We start from the raw sequence: 17,379 nt of genomic DNA, 5'->3' as shown, positions 1-17,379 counted from the left end.
TGGATTCGTCCAGAGTAAAAGCAGGAGGGAAACACAAGGACTGGTTAGTTCTTGAAGACCAGGAAATCTTAGGGCTAGTAAATCCATATACTGGTAGTCCTCGCCCAAAATTTATGTTGGTAAGCGAGACATTTGTTCAATGAGTTTTGCCCCATTTTATGACCTTTCCTGCCACTGTTGTTAAGCGAATCACTGTAGCTGTAATATGGTTGTTAAGTGAATCTGGTCTTTTGCCAAGTGCCTGAATTTTGATCATGTGACCATGGGGATGCGGCAACAGTTATATGAAAAACGGTCATACGTCATTTTTTTCAGTGCCGTTGTAACTTCGAACGGTTACTAAATGAACTGTTGTAACACGAGGACTACCTGTACTGTAGTCGGTATGAAATCATAGCCATGAAAATAGCTCCTAGGAGACTTAACTTTTACTTACTTCGTGTCTCTTCTTCTACCCGAGTTCTTCTGCCTTAAACAAGCAGTAATTTTTCACCATTTATTTTTTTTTACATTTATATCCCGCCGTTCTCCGAAGACTCAGGGCGGCTTACAGTGTGTAAGGCAATAGTCTCATTCTATTTGTGTATTTTACAAAGTCAACTTTATTGCCCCCAACAATCTGGGTCCTCATTTTACCTACCTTATAAAGGATGGAAGGCTGAGTCAACCTTGGGCCTGGTGGGACTAGAACCTGCAGTAATTGCAGGCTGCTGTGTTCTAATAACAGGCTTCTTTACAGCCTGAGCTACCACGGCCCCTATATTTCAAATCAAAACAAATGCGATCAGTTTACTACAGCCTGAAAGCCAGGTAGCAATAGCACTTAGACTTATATACCACTTTACAGTGCTTTGCAACCCCCTCTAAGCGGTTTACAGAGTCAGCATCTTGGCCCCAACAATCCTCTGACTTCTGATTTTTACTGACCTTGGAAGAATGGAAGGTTGAGTCAACCTTAAGCCGGTCAGGATTGAACTGCTGGCAGTGGGCAGAGTTTGCCTGCAATACTGCATTCTAACCACTGCGCCACCACAGATACAATAAAATATCTAACATATACATACACATGCATCCTCAGGCTCCAGAGGCTTTCTTGGAGCCTGGGGAGGGGAAAAATGGCCTTCCCCCCACCCAGAGGCCCTCCGGAGGCCAGAAATGGCCCGTTTCTCAACTCCTAGTGGGACTGGAAGGCCCATTTTCTACCCTCCCTAGGTTCCAGAGGCTTTCTAGGAGCCTGGGGAAGGCCAAAACAGCCTTTCCCACACACCCCCGGAGGCCCTCTGGAGACCAGAAACGGCCCATTTCCCGACTTCCGGTAGGACCAGAAGGCCCGAAAATCAGCTGGCCGGCACACGCATGCACTCTGGAGCTGAGCTAGGGCAACGCTTGCATGCCCACAGATATGGCTCCGTGGGCCACCTGTGCCACGCATGCCATCGCTTTGCCATTATGATACTGGATCATTTACACAATGCAAATATCAAAATGGACATACAGGAGAATTAAATTTTCCTGCAATTTTTGGGGGGTGGAGAGGTGGGGCAAAGACAAGCAGAGATGTGCAGAATCTGTGACTAATTTGCAATGTGGAAAATAAACAGTTGGACAAAATTGTGACTCACAGCTTTGCTCGTCCATTCCTGAGAGCTGGAGGAAGGCTGTTCGTAGCACAACTGATCAAATATAACCCAACGAAAATGTCTAGTTTAATGAAAAGAAGGACTAGGGGAGACATGATAGCAGTGTTCCAATATCTCAGGGGCTGCCCCAAAGAAGAGGGAGTCAAGCTATTCTCCAGAGCACCTGAGGGTAGAACAAGAAGCAATGGGTGGAAACTAATCAAGGAGAGAAGCAACTTAGAACTAAGGAGAAATTTCCTGACAGTTAGAATGATTAATCAGTGGAACAACTTGCCTGCAGAAGTTGTGAATGCTCCAACACTGGAAGTTTTTAAGAAGAGATTGGACAACCATTTGTCTGAAATGGTACAGGGTCTCCTGCCTGGGCAGGGGGTTGGACTAGAAGACCTTCAAGGTCCCTTCTAACTCTGTTATTATGTTATGTTATGTTATGTTATGTTATGTTATGTTATGTTATGTTATGTTATGTTATGTTATGTTATGTTATGTTATGTTATGTTATGTTATGTTATGTTATGTTATGAAAATAGTTCTTTTCCTGAATTTCAGGAATACCCATTTTAATCCTATTCCACCGACCAATAACTGTGCAACACAGGGAAGTCAGAAACCCAGTCTCTTTGGTGAGGCGGGTCGTAAAATCAGAACGCAATCCGTAGTATTTCATGCTGACAGTTTTCTTTTGAAGTAGCCAAGTTGGTTCTTTCCCATGTGTTCGACATTGAATGTAAAAACGGCTTTATTATTAGAATCCATAAAAATTTCAGGAAGATAAGGATTTTAAGGGCTTCTGAAAATACTATTTTTAAAGACCATATTTCAAGATGCCAGAAGCTTTAGAACATGAAACAGTAATCCTTTCAACTGTTCTGAAATATAGTTGCCATGTCCAATAGTTGGGAGCACATGCCGTGACAAACAACTCACTGGTACTATATCCATATTGGAGAAGGAAGAAATATTGACCAGATGGAGGCTTGATAGTCTCTTGTGAAAGGTACACTGTTTGATCTAAAGTTTGATGGTCTTATTTTGGCATAAATATGGCCTTAACTGTCACCTCCTGCCTCCGATAAATTTGTCATTAAGAACATAGAATAATAGGGTTGGAAGGGACATCTAATTCAATCCCCTGCTCAACTATTCTGGAAAATGGTTGTCCAATCTCTTCTTAAAAGCCACCAGTTGTTTTGGTCCACCAGCTGGCAGCGGAGTTGGACAGTGAGGAGGCTGGGGAGGACAATGGGTCAGTCCTGGAGTCAGGGGAAGGTCAGGATGAGGGTTCTGCGTCAGAGACAGAGATGGGGCCAGGGCCATCCGGGAGCGATGCGCGGACTCCGGAGCTTCCAGAGGCGGACAGCAGAGAGGCAGAGGACCAGGAGGACCCTGTTCCTAGTGTACGCATGTGAAGAGCTGCCAGAAGGCGAAAGCAAAAAGGATGACTCAGGAGTAAAGCCAGGAGATGATTGGCTCCTCCCATAAGGCTTAAAAGAGCAGCAACGGCTCGTGGGCTCTTTGTAGGAAAGTAACATTGCTACATTGGTTTCTAGTTGGCGTTTATCTTACCAAGACTTTGGGCAAGAGAGACCAAACTGGGAAAGACTTGGATTGGGCTTGGTCGTCATCTTACGACTAGTGGGATTTGGTTAATGAGAACTACAGGAAGTGCTGAAATTACTGCCACTAAGCAACGTGTCACACCATCACTGGAGGCTTTTAAGAAGAGACTGGACAGTCACTTTTCTGGGACGGTACAGGGTTTCCTGCTTCAGCAGAGGGTTGGACTAGAAGATCTCCAGGGTCCCTTCCAACTCAGTTATTCTGTGATTTCTCTCACCTGTATTGACCTGACCTTACCGGAGAGGATTCTTCCTTGTCTGTGATGAAATCCCCATGCCAGGAGGTGCCGCTGTTGCTACTGACTTCCCAGGGAACATGGGCCCCAGTCAGAACAAGATGCGATTATTGTAACATCAGGAAAGATTTAAAACTCTGAAAAAAAATGGAAGAGCCTTCCCAAAAATAACAAGAACGTTTCCCTTGTTTTGGATGATTGGGTAAACGCTACAAGTGGTAATCAAATAAGGGGATTATGTTGCCACCAGTTAAAAGCATTCATTTCTAAGGCATTTTTGTTTTTGCTTCAGAAAATAAGAGTTTCTTTTGAATATGACCTTCCTGTACAGGATCAGCGACGGCTTTGTTAAATGGCACATTCCCGCCCCCCCAGATTTTTATCGAATGTAATATAATTGATATTATATTGAATAGAATGAAATAAACATTGTACATGCTTAATCAAAGGGTTAAAATTACATACCGACTTAAGAGTTGGTGGTCGGTGAACTAAAATGATTGAACTGCTTATTACATTGCATATATATATATATATATATATATATATATATATATATATATATATATATATATATATATAGGTCTTTGGTTGTTCGGGTTTTCTCCCGTGTAAAATTGGAAGTGTCTTGGCGACGTTTCGACGAAGTCTCATTCGTCATCTTCAGGCTTCAACCGTGCTTCTGGGAGCAATGTGTGATCGCAGCTGTTTCTTCCTTTTAACTGCTAGTGGGGTTTGAACTGATTGGGTGGGAGCTTGGCTGTGCTCTGATTGGATGGGGTTTTCTGTGCTCTGATTGGCTGGGGTGTGTCCTGTGTTGGTGGGGGCTTGGTTGTGCTCAGTCTAATCTGTGCTGCAGGGGGATTTGAGCTGGTGAGCTGCACTGCTGCTGTTTGGCTTCGTGTTCGTGGTCGTGCTACATCTTCGTAGTGGGTGTCAGTCTGCTGCATGTATGGGTTGGGGGGGGTTGGAGTGGCTAATGTTGCAGCTGCGGTCTGGCTTCTGGTCCTTGGTCGTGCTTCCTGATCAGTGTGGGTTTGGGTGTGCTTTCTGGGTGGATGTGTGGTGGTGACATCCTGTGTGGACCTCGTGAGTGTGGGTCAGCCATTTCAAACCCCTCCAATCCATACATGCAGCAGACTGACACCCACTATGAAGATGTAGCACGACCACGAACACGAAGCCAAACAGCAGCAGTGCAGCTCACCAGCTCAAATCCCCCTGCAACTCAGACTAATCTGAGCACAACCAAGCCTCCACCCAAACAGGACACACCCCCAGCCAATCAGAGCACAAAAAACCCCCATCCAATCAGAGCACAGCCAAGCTCCCACCCAATCAGTTCAAACCCCCACCAGCAGTTAAAAATGAAGAAACAGCTGCAATCACACATTGCTCCCAGAAGCACGAAGCTGAAGCCTGAAGATGACGAATGAGACTTCGTTGAAACATCGCCAAGACACTTCCAATTTTACGCGGGAGAAAACCCGAATAACCAAAGACCTACATACACACACACACACACACACACACACACACACACACACATACATACATACATTTATACTTGGCATTCTACACCATCGCACCCAAATCTGCTTACTAGAATAAATATTAGAAATTAAGTACCATACTTAGGTTTATTTTCAAAGTTAATTCAGTAATCGTTTTGCCTGAAAAGTTAATAATAAATACAGAACCTGAACCACGAGATAATAAGATGTGTAAAACCATAGCAGCCATTCACCTGCCACAATGGTGGGATTCAATTTTTTTTTACTACCAGTTCTGTGGATGTGGCTTGGTGGAGGTGGCGGGGAAGGATACTGTAAAATCTCCATTCCCACCCCACTCCAGGGGAAGGATACTGCAAAATCCCCATTTCCTCCTGATCAGCTAGAACTCGGGAGACAGAGAATAGACGGGGGCGAGGCCAGCCAGAAGTGGTATTTGGCGGTTCTCCGAACTACTCAAAATTTCCGCTACCGGTTCTCCAGAACAGGTCAGAACCTGTTGAATACCACCTCTGACCTACCAGTTTGGTCCAGTGCTTAAGGCATCAGGCTAGAAAGCAGGGGACTGTGAGTTCAAGTCCTGCCCTAAGCTATGAAAGCCAACTGGATGACTTTGGGGCACTCAAAGCCCAAACTTCCTCACAGGGTAGTTGTGATGGGAAATATAGGAGGAAGAGGAAAGTGTGTTAGATAAGTTTGCCCAAGCCTTGCTTTATTTATTTCTGAAACTAATAAAGGTGGAATACAATTCAATTCAATTCAATTCAAAATGCTACAGGTTTGAACGGCTATATAGATTATTCCAAGCTTGGAACCGAATAAAAAGCCATTCCACTGTTGGAGCATTCACAACTTCGGGAGTTGTTCCACTGGTTAATTGTTCTAACTGTCAATAAATTTCTCCTTAGGTCTAGGTTGCTTCTCTCCTTAATTAGTTTCCATCCATTGTTTTTTGTCCTGCCTTCAGGTGCTTTGGAGAATAGGTTGACCCCCCTCTTCTTTGTGGCAACCCCTCAAATATCGGAACATTGCTATCCAGGGGTGGGTTCTACTTACTTTTACTACTGGTTTGCAATGGGGCTGCGTATGCAGAAGCTTCCTGATGACATGCGGGTCAGTGGGCGGAGCCTCCCGCTGGTTTTACTACCGGTTCTTGCAAACCGGTCTGAACCGGGGGCAACCCACCATGTTGCTATCATGTCTCCCCTAGTCCTCCTTTTCACTTGACTAGACAAACCCAGCTCCTGCAATCGTTCTTGATATGCCTTAGCCTTCAGTCCGCCAATCGACTTCTGATTCTGAGGAAATTTTTAGGAATTTCGGCTACTCACTCCAGATTTAATTACTCCAATTTTCCTGGGGATCGGTTTGCCACAAGAGTTCTGATATATATTTTTTATTATTTCATTTTGTCACAACAGTATACACAAACATTGTCATAAGTAAAAAAAACATATCATGAAGAAAATATATATATATATAAGTAAAGAATATGCATCAGCTATATTAATTTGATATAATAAAGGGAACAATAGGACAGGAACGGTAGGTACTTTTGTGCTCTTATGCACGCCCCTTATAGTCCTCTTAGGAATGGGGTGAGGTCAATAGTAGACAGTTTTTGGTTGAAGATTTTGGGATTTTGAGTAGAGACTATGGAGTCAGGTAATGAGTTCCAAGCATTAACAACTCTGTTGCAGAAGTCATATTTTCTGCAATCAAGTTTGAAGCGGTTGACATTAATCTTGAATCTATTTTTTGCTCTTGTAATATTGCGATTGAAGCTGAAGTAGTCATTTACAGGAAGGATATTGCAATAGATGATTTTGTGTGTTAAACACAGGTCATGTCGAAGTCGACGGAGTTGTAAGTTTTCTAATCCCAGGATTTCAAGCCTGGTGGCATAAGGTATTTTGTTGTTTTCGGAGGAGCAAAGAACTCTTCTAGTAAAATATTTCTGGATGCGTTCTATTGTATTTATGTCAGAGATGTGGTATGGGTTCCAGACGGATGAGCTGTATTCAAGAATACACAATCAATGCCACAATCAAGTCACAATCAAGTCAATGCAGTTTACCTCTCTCTCTCTCTCTCTCTCTCTCTCTCTCTCTCTCTCTCTCTCTCTCTCTCTCTCTCCCTCCCTCCCTCCCTCCCTCCCTCCCTCTCTCTCTTTGCAAACTGGGCGACATAAATAAAGTTCATGATTTTTTTTTTAAAATAAGCCCTTCATAGTTTTCATGTAAGGCTATAGATGAACTTCCTTGTGCTTCCAATTAAGAACCGGCAAAACAATTCCCCCCCCCCCCCATAGCTTATAATATTTATATTCCCCTAAATACCGCTGTTCTCTGGGTGGTTTATAGGAATAATTTAAAACCGTAAAACAGAACTGTGAAGTCTGAAATAAAATAAAGCCACCAGAGTTAAGGGAACGAGCAACAATGTTAGTGCAGCAAACGTTTTAATAAGCGTTGACAGATTTTAAGTTTGCCTGGGAAAATATTTTGTGCTCCAAAGATTGGAGGTTTCATGCTCGCCTCTGAGGAAGTTTGCCCTTGAACTGTGCAATGAGAAAAAAAGGAAGTAGTTAGGATTTTCAAGGATATGAATTACATCCAGGCAGTCCTTGACTTAAAGCCACTTGTTTAGTGACCAAAATTTGAAATTACTGTGCCACTGAAAAAAAGTAAGTTATTGTTCTGACCTAGGCTTCCCCAAAGGCGAGTCCGCATCCCGATAAACCCCTTTTATTTAATTTACAGTGAATTCCTCTCCAGCAAGGTCTTTCCTCTCCCACAGTCTTTCAAGATAGTTCACAATTACCGACCTTTATCAGGCTTGGAGAGTGGCCAGGCCGATATCTTTCAGACTCCACACTGTAACCAACAATACTTGGCAAGAATGCAGGAACAGATCTTCACCCAAATGAACTAATTGTCTCCTGCAAACTCCCCTCCCCTTCGCTCCTCTTTATTCCTTATCAGAGGGGCCATTCACCATCCACCTGTGGCTTTACTCCTGAGTGGACCCTTGTTCCTTAGCTGTTCCATTCACCTGGCAGCTCTACGCAGGCGCACACCAGGAAGAGGATCCAGCTGTTCTCCTGCCTCACTGATGTCTGACTCTACAACTGTCAGACAGCCCTGGCCCCATCTCTATCTCCGACATAGAAGCCTCATCAGAGCCTTCCCCAGACTCCAGGACTGGCCCTTGTTCCTCCCTAACCCCTTTATTGTCTGAATCTGCTGCCAGATCTGCTGGCCGCTGGTGGGCCACAATAGTTATGACCGTTTTTCACACACTTGAGACTTGCAGCATCCCCATGGTCACGTGATCAAAATTTGGTTGCTTAGCAACTAGCATGTATTTATGACAGTTGAAATGTCCTGGGGTTACCCATATTTCCCCCCCAAAATAAGACCGGGTCTTATATTAATTTTTGTTCCAAAAGACACAGTAGGTTTTATTTTGGGGGAAACATGGTACTAAATGCATCTGCCCGGCTGACAATCTTAACTGGGGCTTATTTTGGGGATAGGGTTTATATTACGAGCATCCTGAAAAAATCATGCTAGGGCTTATTTTCTGGTTGGGTTTTATTTTCGAGGAAACACAGTATGTGATTGACGTTTGTAACCTTCAGAGCTGGCTTCCGACAACAGAGTCAATGGGGGAAACCAGGTTACAGCAGTTTGCTTAGTGACCTTTTGAAGTTACAACAGCACTGAAAAGAGTGACTTATGACCATTTTTCACAGTTACAATTGTCATAGAATCCGGACGGTAATGTGATCAAAATTCAGACCCTTGGCAAGTGACTCATATTTATGACGGCTGGAGTGTCCCAACCTTCTGAGAAGCAAAAGCAATGGGGAAGTCAGATCCATTTAACAACCCTGTTACAATTTAACAACATCAGTGATTCACTTAATAAATGTGGCAAGCAAAGTCGTAAAATGGAGCAACACTCAACCGATTTCTCACTTAGCGACATAAATTTTGGGCTCAATTGTGGTCCTACCTTGAGGGCTACCTGTAATCTATATATATAAAAGCCAGATACCACTCATTCATCACGAAATCTCCAGAACGGTAAAGCCTACAAACATGAAATTTGGCACATATGTTCCTCTTGGCTTCTAGGTGCTAGCTAAGAAAGGATTTTTCGAAATGACCATCAGATCATTAGTATTTTATATACAATATTATTATATTCACACGCTCTGATGCTAAGGAGCTAGACATTCTACTCCCCCTCCCCATCTGAAAAGAACTCTGTTCCAACTGCCAGTTGCCTTATAGTAACACACTCTGATGCTATCCCTTTGCTAAACTGGGCGTGGGCGTGGCCAGCATGTGACTCATTTGGCCTGTGGGCTGGGACATTCCACTCCTTCTCTCCCTCTGTTCCAAATGCCAGTTGCCTTATATTAATTCGCTTTTCTACATTAAGTTTCAGGCTTTAAGTGTCAATTTATCATGCCTGATCACAGTTTCATAGGAAAGCATAGGCATCCAGCTAGTATATTATAGGAGAAAAGTTATACACGCTTGATTTTTGGTGTTTTTGTTGGTTCTTTCATGTTTTGCAGGGATACAAATACGTCAACAGAGAAGGGGCGTGCTGTGGAAAATGTCTCAGAACCATGTGTGAAGATACACCTCTTTGGTCTCGAGGAGACGAAGACGTCATTTGGCATAACGTAAGGCATCGTGGTGAGGGAGAATGGGCATTCCTGCTTTCCTTGTGCAGAAAAGTCTTCCCTTCTGGTGAAGACTGGTTGAAAAGAAGCACTTAAGTGCTTATGAGTTGTAAGAGCTGCACAGAGCTTCAAGGACCACTTCGTTTCAACAACATTTCAGTTGAAGCATCCCTTGAAGTGGCTCTTCGATGTGGCGTAACCTCCGCGGTTAAACATTGGAGGAACTGAGCTCTGGATTTCCGGAGTAACTTGGTTCATAAATTCAGCCGAAATATTATGACTTCATTTCTACATTCAGCCATGAAGCATTTTGTCATTTCCTTTCTGTTCCTCTCCCATGGGCTGGAAGAAGAGACCACCCATATCAGAGGATCCTAGAATCATAGGTCTGAAAGGGACCTTGAAGGTCTTCTAGTTCAAACCCCTGCCCAAGGCAGGAGTCTTATACTGTCATGGACAAGTATTGGTTGTCCAATCTTCTCTTGAAAACATCCAGTGATGGAGCACCTCCAACTCCAGGAGACAAGATGTTCCATTCATTGATTATTCTCATTGTTAGGAAATTCTTCCTTAGTTCCAGGTTGGATCTCCCTTTGATGACTTTCTGCTCATAACGTCTTGTCCTACCCATAGGTACTATGAGTATTAATTGAATCCTTCTTCCCTGTGACATCCCTCCAAGTATTGAAATGCAGGGTTTCCTTCTCTTTGTTAAGCTAGGTAAAGGAACTACTAACACATATGTGCTAGTAGTTCCTGACTCTAGGAGGCAGTGCTCATCTCCATTTCAAAGCCGAAGAGCCAGCGCTGTCCGAAGACGTCTCCGTGGTCATGTGGCCGGCATGACTCAATGCCAAAGGCACACGGAACGCTGTCCCTTCCCACCAAAGGTGGTCCCTATTTTTCTACTTGCATTTTTTAACGGGCTTTCGAACTGCTAGGTTGGCAGAAGCTCGAACAAGTAATGAGAGCTCAACCCGCAGCACTAGGGATTCGAACGACTAAACTGCCAACCTTTCAATCGACAAGCTCAACATCTTAGCCACTGAGCCACCACGTCCCTTAACAGATGCTAAATATATTATTAAGCTAAACGTAGCTAATTCCCTCAGCCATTCATCATATGGTTTGGCCTCCAGACCTCTTATCATATCTTTGCTGCTGTTCTCTACCTTCTTTCTGGGGTCTCAGTATCTTTTTTGTATCGTAGTGACCTGAATTGGACATAGTATTCCAAATATGATCTCACTAGTGCAGTATGGAGCAGTACTATCACTTCCCTTGATCTTGATGCTATCCCACTGTTGGTAGAGAGAACTGGGACTATGTTGGCTATTTTTGCAACTGTGGCAGAGTTGCACATTGTCAACTCTGAGTAAGCTCAAGATTGCTAGGATTTATCTCCTGTGAAATGGAACAGGAGAGAGGTCATCCATAGTCAAGGCATTTTCTCACAATCTCAATAATTGTCTCCCTCCATCTTTGTGTTCTCTTCTATCCTGCTGTCAATCCAAGGATCTCAGAAGCTCTAAGGGACTAGTTAGTAGAACCACACAAGTTAGGTTCTAATAGAGAATCTCCCCTCCCTTTTTATGACCCTGTAATCCCTTAATTTGGGGTAGAGTTGGGGCAACTGGATGGAGCTGAGCATTTACTGGCCGGATGCCCTTCCTGACGCCACTTGGAGTTCACAGCAAATAATTTTTCTTTTCACTCTAGAAGAGAAACATCTGCTGCTACCTAGGATTGAACTCTCAACCTTCTGAGTGGGAGGCAAGTGGCTTCCCCGCTAGGCCACCACACCCATTCACGCTCTCAGCAGAGAATATCCACTTGGATATTATTCTTTTGCACTCAAGTAGAACAGAAGAAAAATACTGCAATTACTTTCTAGTTTTTCCCCAAACCTTTCAAATGGAAGAGATTTACAGATAGGATAAGGGAAACTGGGTTTATTCACTCTGCTCTTCCTTGGGGGCTAGGAAAGTAATGTTCTGCTTCATGGAGGAACATCATGCACATCTCTTCCCTGAACAAGTCACAAAGAAAGAATGGTCTTCATGCTGCCTAAGCCTTCTGTAGTCTTACATTCAGAGGTGGCAATCAGCCGGTTTGAACAGGTTTGCTCAAACCGGTAGTGGAAATCATAGGATGGCATAGAGCCCATCCTGGTTCTATGCCATCCTATTTAGGCACATTTTTGAGGCTGGGGGCATACGTGGAAGGCATGCGCATGAGCAAAACGCATGCACAGAATGCACATGTGCAGAAAGCAGGCGCCCGCACGAACCGGGCGCGTGCGCACACAAAGCGAGTGTTCGCGGGGTGAACCGGTAGTAACATAATCTGAAACCCCACCACTGCTTACATTCCTAGGTTGGCTCTGAATGGACGTCTCCCACTGATCCCTGCGTCATCAAGAAATGTGTCCGTGTGAACGAGGAGGTCTTTATCCAGACCAGGAATGTCTCGTGCCAACCGAGGGAGCCAACCAGTTGCCCATTTGGCACAGAGATGCGCTGTGACCAGAGGTCCAGATGCTGCCCTTCCTGTCGCTGTGGTAAGGACTGGTCCGTTCAGAAGAAGACATGCCTTCTTACACCACCTTGAGAAGTTTGCAATCCAATTTAAATGTGCAACCTTAGACAGGACCCCTATAGAAGACGTTCCGGTTTGTGAGACACGTTAGGAAAAGGCAGCATTTATTTTCGTTGCCATAGGATATTGCAGTGGTAGACAGTCCTTAAGGAAATCTGGCATCTCCCATTCACTTTGCTTGCTGAAAGCCAGATGGGAGGGCTGCAAGTGGCTAGGGGACTAGAGGTGACATGATGGCAGTCTTCCAATATGTGATTGGCTGCCACAACGTATTTTCCAAAGCACCAGAAGGCAAGGCAAGAAACCATGGATGAAAACTAATCAAGGAGAGATCCAATCCAGAACTAAGGAGAGATTTCCTGACAGTTAGAACAACGAATCCGTGGAACAACTTGCCTCCAGAAGTTGTGAATGCTCCAACTCTGGAAGTTTTTAAGAAAAAAATAGATAACCGTTTGTCCGAAATACTGTACAATTTCCTGCTTGAGCAGTGGGTTGGACTAGAAGACCTTCAGGTCCCTTCCAGCTATTATTATTATTATTATTATTATTATTATTATTATTATTATTATTATTATTATTATTATTATTATTATTATTATTCATTAAACATGAAACTCAGTCAACTGAACATTCAAAAAGGCATCACAAATACCGTTGACTGGTGCTAATGGTTGATACGGGTTGCTGCCAGGTCCTAGATATCAACCTTCTTCTTCTTCTTCTTCTTCTTCTTCTTCTTCTTCTTCTTCTTCTTCTTCTTCTTCTTCTTCTTCTTCTTCTTCTTCTTCTTCTTCTTCTTCTTCTTCTTCTTATTATTATTATTATTATTATTATTATTATTATTATTATTTAATTTATTCATTAAACATGAAACTCAGTCAATTGAACATTCAAAAAGGCATCACAAATACCGTTGACTGGTGCTAAAAGTTGATACGGGTTGCTGCCAGCATCCTAGATATCAACCAAGTACCTTCTTAAGAAGTAGCGCAGTTTTTTGCAGTTCTGCTGGTGTTATTGCAGGAAGCTGCAGTTTGCTGATGTATCTTATAAAATTCTTGGACATGGTACCAACTGCCCCGATGACAATGGGTATCACTGTTACATGTTTCATCCATAGCCGTGTAGTTTCAATGGCCAGATCACGATATTTCACGATTTTTTCCAGTTCTTTTTCTTCGACTCTGGCATCTCCTGGTACTGCGATGTCAATAAATTGTATGTTTCGGTTTTCGACAACTGTGATATCTGGCGTGTTGTGTTCCAAGTGACGACAACTCCTCCTCCTCCTCCTCCTCCTCCTCCTCCTCCTCCTCCTTCTTTTGTTGTTATTTAAAAAATGGAGTTGAGATTTTCACCGTCCTGTGGAAGATTCAGATGCTAATAAATGCAACTTCCCTCTTGCAGAACCTGTGAATGGCTGTGTCTTGAACGGTACTGTTTTTGCGGTAAGATTCCAGCTGACCGCCTGTTTCAATTATATTTATTTATTTATCAAACTTGTACGTTCCCCATCTCGCCAAGGGCGACTCTAGGAGGCTTACCATCCTTGAACGGAATGCCGTATAAAACATTAAAACAATAAATAAAGATCTTAAATTTCAATTTCAATTAAGATAAAACTAAGCAGGAGAGAGAGGGAGGGAGAACAGCATGTGAAGGGAGGAAGTTGGGTATTGTCTATGCCATTAGTCCCAAAGGTGCTGTTGTGGGTGTATGAAGGTGATTTCTGCCAAGGAGATTGGTGTTTAACCTGGGAAAATCATAGCATGCAAATTACTTGAGTTAAAAATTAATTTGAGCCAATAGCTAAGGCATGCCGCCTTCAATATAGTGCAGGGGTGTCAAACCCAAGGCCCACAGGCCAGATGCGGCCCATGGCCCAGTTAAATTTGGCCCACGGGGCTGGCCCAGAAATATCAAAGGACCGGCCCACAGTGCCTCTGTCGGCCAAAATGGGCCACTGTGGGGTTCTGTGCAGCGGGGCTCTATGCAGCCCGTTTTTTCCATCCCCGGCCTCCACGCAGCCCATTTTGGCCAACAGAGTGCCATGATCATGCCCCCCCCGCCCTCCTGGCCACACACACACACACACATCTTGGCCCTCCGAGGTCAAACACAACCCTGATGCGACCCTCAATGAAATCAAGTTTGACACCCCTGGTCTAGTGGCTCTTCCGATGCTACTGAATATGATTTCCATCAGCCAGATGTTAGGAGCTGTAATTCAGCAATGCTGCCAGGGACAACTTGCCCCCAGATGTTGTGGGTGCTCCATCACTGGAGGTTTTTAAGTGGACAGCCACTTGTCTGGAATGATACAGAGTCTCCTGCTTGAGCAGGGGGTTGGACTAGATGACCTCCAAGGTCCCTTCCAACTCTGTTATTTTGGCTACAGACTCCTCCTCCTCCTCCTCCTTCTTAAGTGGAGCACAATCTAGGATTTCAGCCTGACTTGATGACCCCAGGAATTGACCCTGGAAGCTTCTGCTCCAGGACAGACCCATAGCTGCCTGAGCTACACGCCCTCGTTATTTTCCTCTTCCCGTGGAATTGTCCGCATTTAATTTTGCAAGAAATAGTGCAGTGGGGACGAACGGTCCAATCTCGGTGTTTTTCATGATAGGAGTACCACCGGAGGTAGTAAAACTTGTTCTCCTTTTTTTCAGCCGGGGAAACGTATGATGCTGGATGAGTGCACCACTTGCCAATGTAACACACGGCAGGGACTGTACCTGACATACAAATTGATGTGTGGGAAAATTACTTGTGAACCGTGCCCCAAGGTAAGAGGGAACATCGTGCTCCAAGGAGTTTGACTTTGAAGGCTCTGATTTCTTCCGAATTGCAACAGCCTTTCGTCTTTATACTTTATGGACTTACTTTCCAGTTAAGTCTTCTCATTTGCTGGCCAAAGTATTTCAGGTTCTTTCTGTTTGAAAGCCACAACCCACCCAATATGTTGTGACCAAGGCCCAAGTAATGATTACTAAACACAATTCAGTCCTCGACAAACTTATTTTATTAAAACAGCTGAGAATTAATTCAGTCTCAACTTTGTCCCAAACAAAATTCTTAATAACCAGTCCGTGGGCTTTATCACCAACCTTTGATGTCTTTGGCAACCTGCCAAAGGCTTTTCTTGGCAAAGACCCCACAAATTTCAAGAGACGCTGACAAGAAGCATGGAAATCAACGTTACTTTCTTACAAAGAACCCAATGGCTCGTTGCTGCTCTTTTAAGCCTTATGGGAGTGGCCAATCATCTTCTGGCCTTACTCCTGAGTTGTCCTTTTTTCTTCAGCTGCTCTTGCCTTCTGGCAGCTCTTTGCATGCTTGCACTTGGAACAGGCTCCTCCTGTTCCTCTCTGCCTCTCTGCTGTCCATCTCTGGAGACTCTGGAGTCCACACATTGCTCCCAGATGGCCCTGGCCCCATCTCTGCCTCCAACGCAGAGCCCTCATCCAGGCCTTCCCCTGACTCCAGGACTGGCCCATTGTCCTCCCCAGCCTCCTCACTGTCCGACTCTGCTGCCAGGTCCTCAGGCTGCTGGTGGACGGCAACACAAAGTAGTAAGTGATATTCAGAGAGGGATATGTTGTTGCCCGCCAGCTACCAGCAGAGCTGGCGGCAGACTCAGATGATGAGGAGGTTGGGGAAGAACTTGGGCCAGTGCTGGAGCCTGGGGGAGGCTCTGATGAATGCTCAGCGTCGGACACAGAGATAGAGCCAGGGCTGTCCGGCATGTCCCAGCCAGAGAGGCAGCTGCCTTTGGAGTCAGAGATGAGTGAGGAGGAGGAACATGCCACACACACCCTGTGCCCCATCTTGTGCCTAGTAGGCCTCTCTGCAGCCTCCTGGGAGTGAAAACAGGCCACCAGGGGGGCACACTGCACCTCCCAGTACCCTATTTTGGGCCTAGGAGACCTCTCTGAAGCCTCCTGGAAGTAAAAACAGGCCCTGGGGGTGGCATGCCATACTCCCTCCCCGCGGCCCAATTTGGGCCTAGGAGGCCTCCGTGCACTTACCTGGGAGCCAAAATGGGGCATGTGGGGACTCTTGAAAGAGGCAGGGAAGGGCAGGACCAGCCAGCAATCTAACTACCAGTTCATCTGAACTGGTTGAATCTGAATCAGAGAAGCTTCTTCTCTGGTAATATTGTACTACTAACTAGAGCATACAAAACATTTGCTAGACCAATTCTTGAATACAGCTCATCTGTTTGGAACCTGCAGTGCATATCAGACATTAATATAATTGAGAGAGTCCAGAGATATTTCACGACAAGAGTCCTCCATTCCTCTACCCGCAATAGAATACCTTATGCCACCAGAGTTGAAATTTTGGGCTTAGACAACTTAGAACTATGCCGCCTTCAATCTGATCTAAGCGTAGTACATAAAATCATCTGCTACAATGTCCTACCTCTCAACGACTACTTCAGCTTCAACCACAACAGTACATGAGCAAACAATAGATACAAACTTAAGGTAAACCGCTCCAAACTCGATTGCAGAAAATAAGACTTCAGCAACAGAGTGATCAACGCCTGGAACGCACTACCTGACTCTGTGGTTTCTTCCTCAAACCCCCAAAACTTTAACCTTAGACTGTCTACTGTTGACCTCACCCGATTCTTAAGAGGTCTTTAAGGGGCGTGCATAAGCACACCTACCATCCCTGTCCTAATGTTTTCTTTTATTTGTATCCATCTCATGTATTCATAATTATGTCTATACCAGTGGTAGTCAACTTGGTCCCTACTGCCCACTAGTGGGCATTCCACCTTTCATGGTGGGCGGTAGGGGTTTTGTTCGATACTGAAGCACTTTCCTTTTTTTTTTAATTTAATTGACTTTTTAAAAAATTTTCATAACATTATTTAAAAATATTTTCATTAGATTTTCATAAAATTCCCCATGACAATTTAAATTTCTGAAAATATACTATTTGTATCGCCCGCGCATAAGTTTCGTTCACTTACGTAAGTGAAACTAAATGGCACTATAGTGCGACCGCAAACAAAAGAGCCTCATCCCAGAATAGCTCGTGCATCTCCCCCCATAC

The 17,379-nt window shown here is 44.3% G+C and overlaps 1 protein-coding gene across 4 annotated transcripts in view; it reads left to right on the top strand.

Annotated features, from left to right (window-relative positions):
- Positions 1–17,379, top strand: part of VWF (von Willebrand factor) — a 227,162-nt gene that overhangs the window by 195,215 nt on the left and 14,568 nt on the right. For all 4 annotated transcript variants that reach the window (XR_009155943.1, XR_009155942.1, XM_058189660.1 and 1 more), the window contains exons 44-47: positions 9,601–9,711; positions 12,088–12,271; positions 13,720–13,760; positions 14,982–15,098. Coding sequence is in view for 2 of the 4 variants with exons in the window: in XM_058189660.1 (XP_058045643.1) it covers positions 9,601–9,711; positions 12,088–12,271; positions 13,720–13,760; positions 14,982–15,098 (453 nt within the window). In the remaining 2 variants the exon portion in view is untranslated. The remainder of the gene's footprint in view (positions 1–9,600; positions 9,712–12,087; positions 12,272–13,719; positions 13,761–14,981; positions 15,099–17,379) is intronic.

The sequence above is a fragment of the Ahaetulla prasina genome, chromosome 7, assembly GCF_028640845.1.
Source record: "Ahaetulla prasina isolate Xishuangbanna chromosome 7, ASM2864084v1, whole genome shotgun sequence".
Lineage (NCBI taxonomy): Eukaryota > Metazoa > Chordata > Lepidosauria > Squamata > Colubridae > Ahaetulla > Ahaetulla prasina.
Note: the sequence above shows the minus strand (reverse complement) of the source record. Positions and strands in the feature narration are given on the sequence as shown.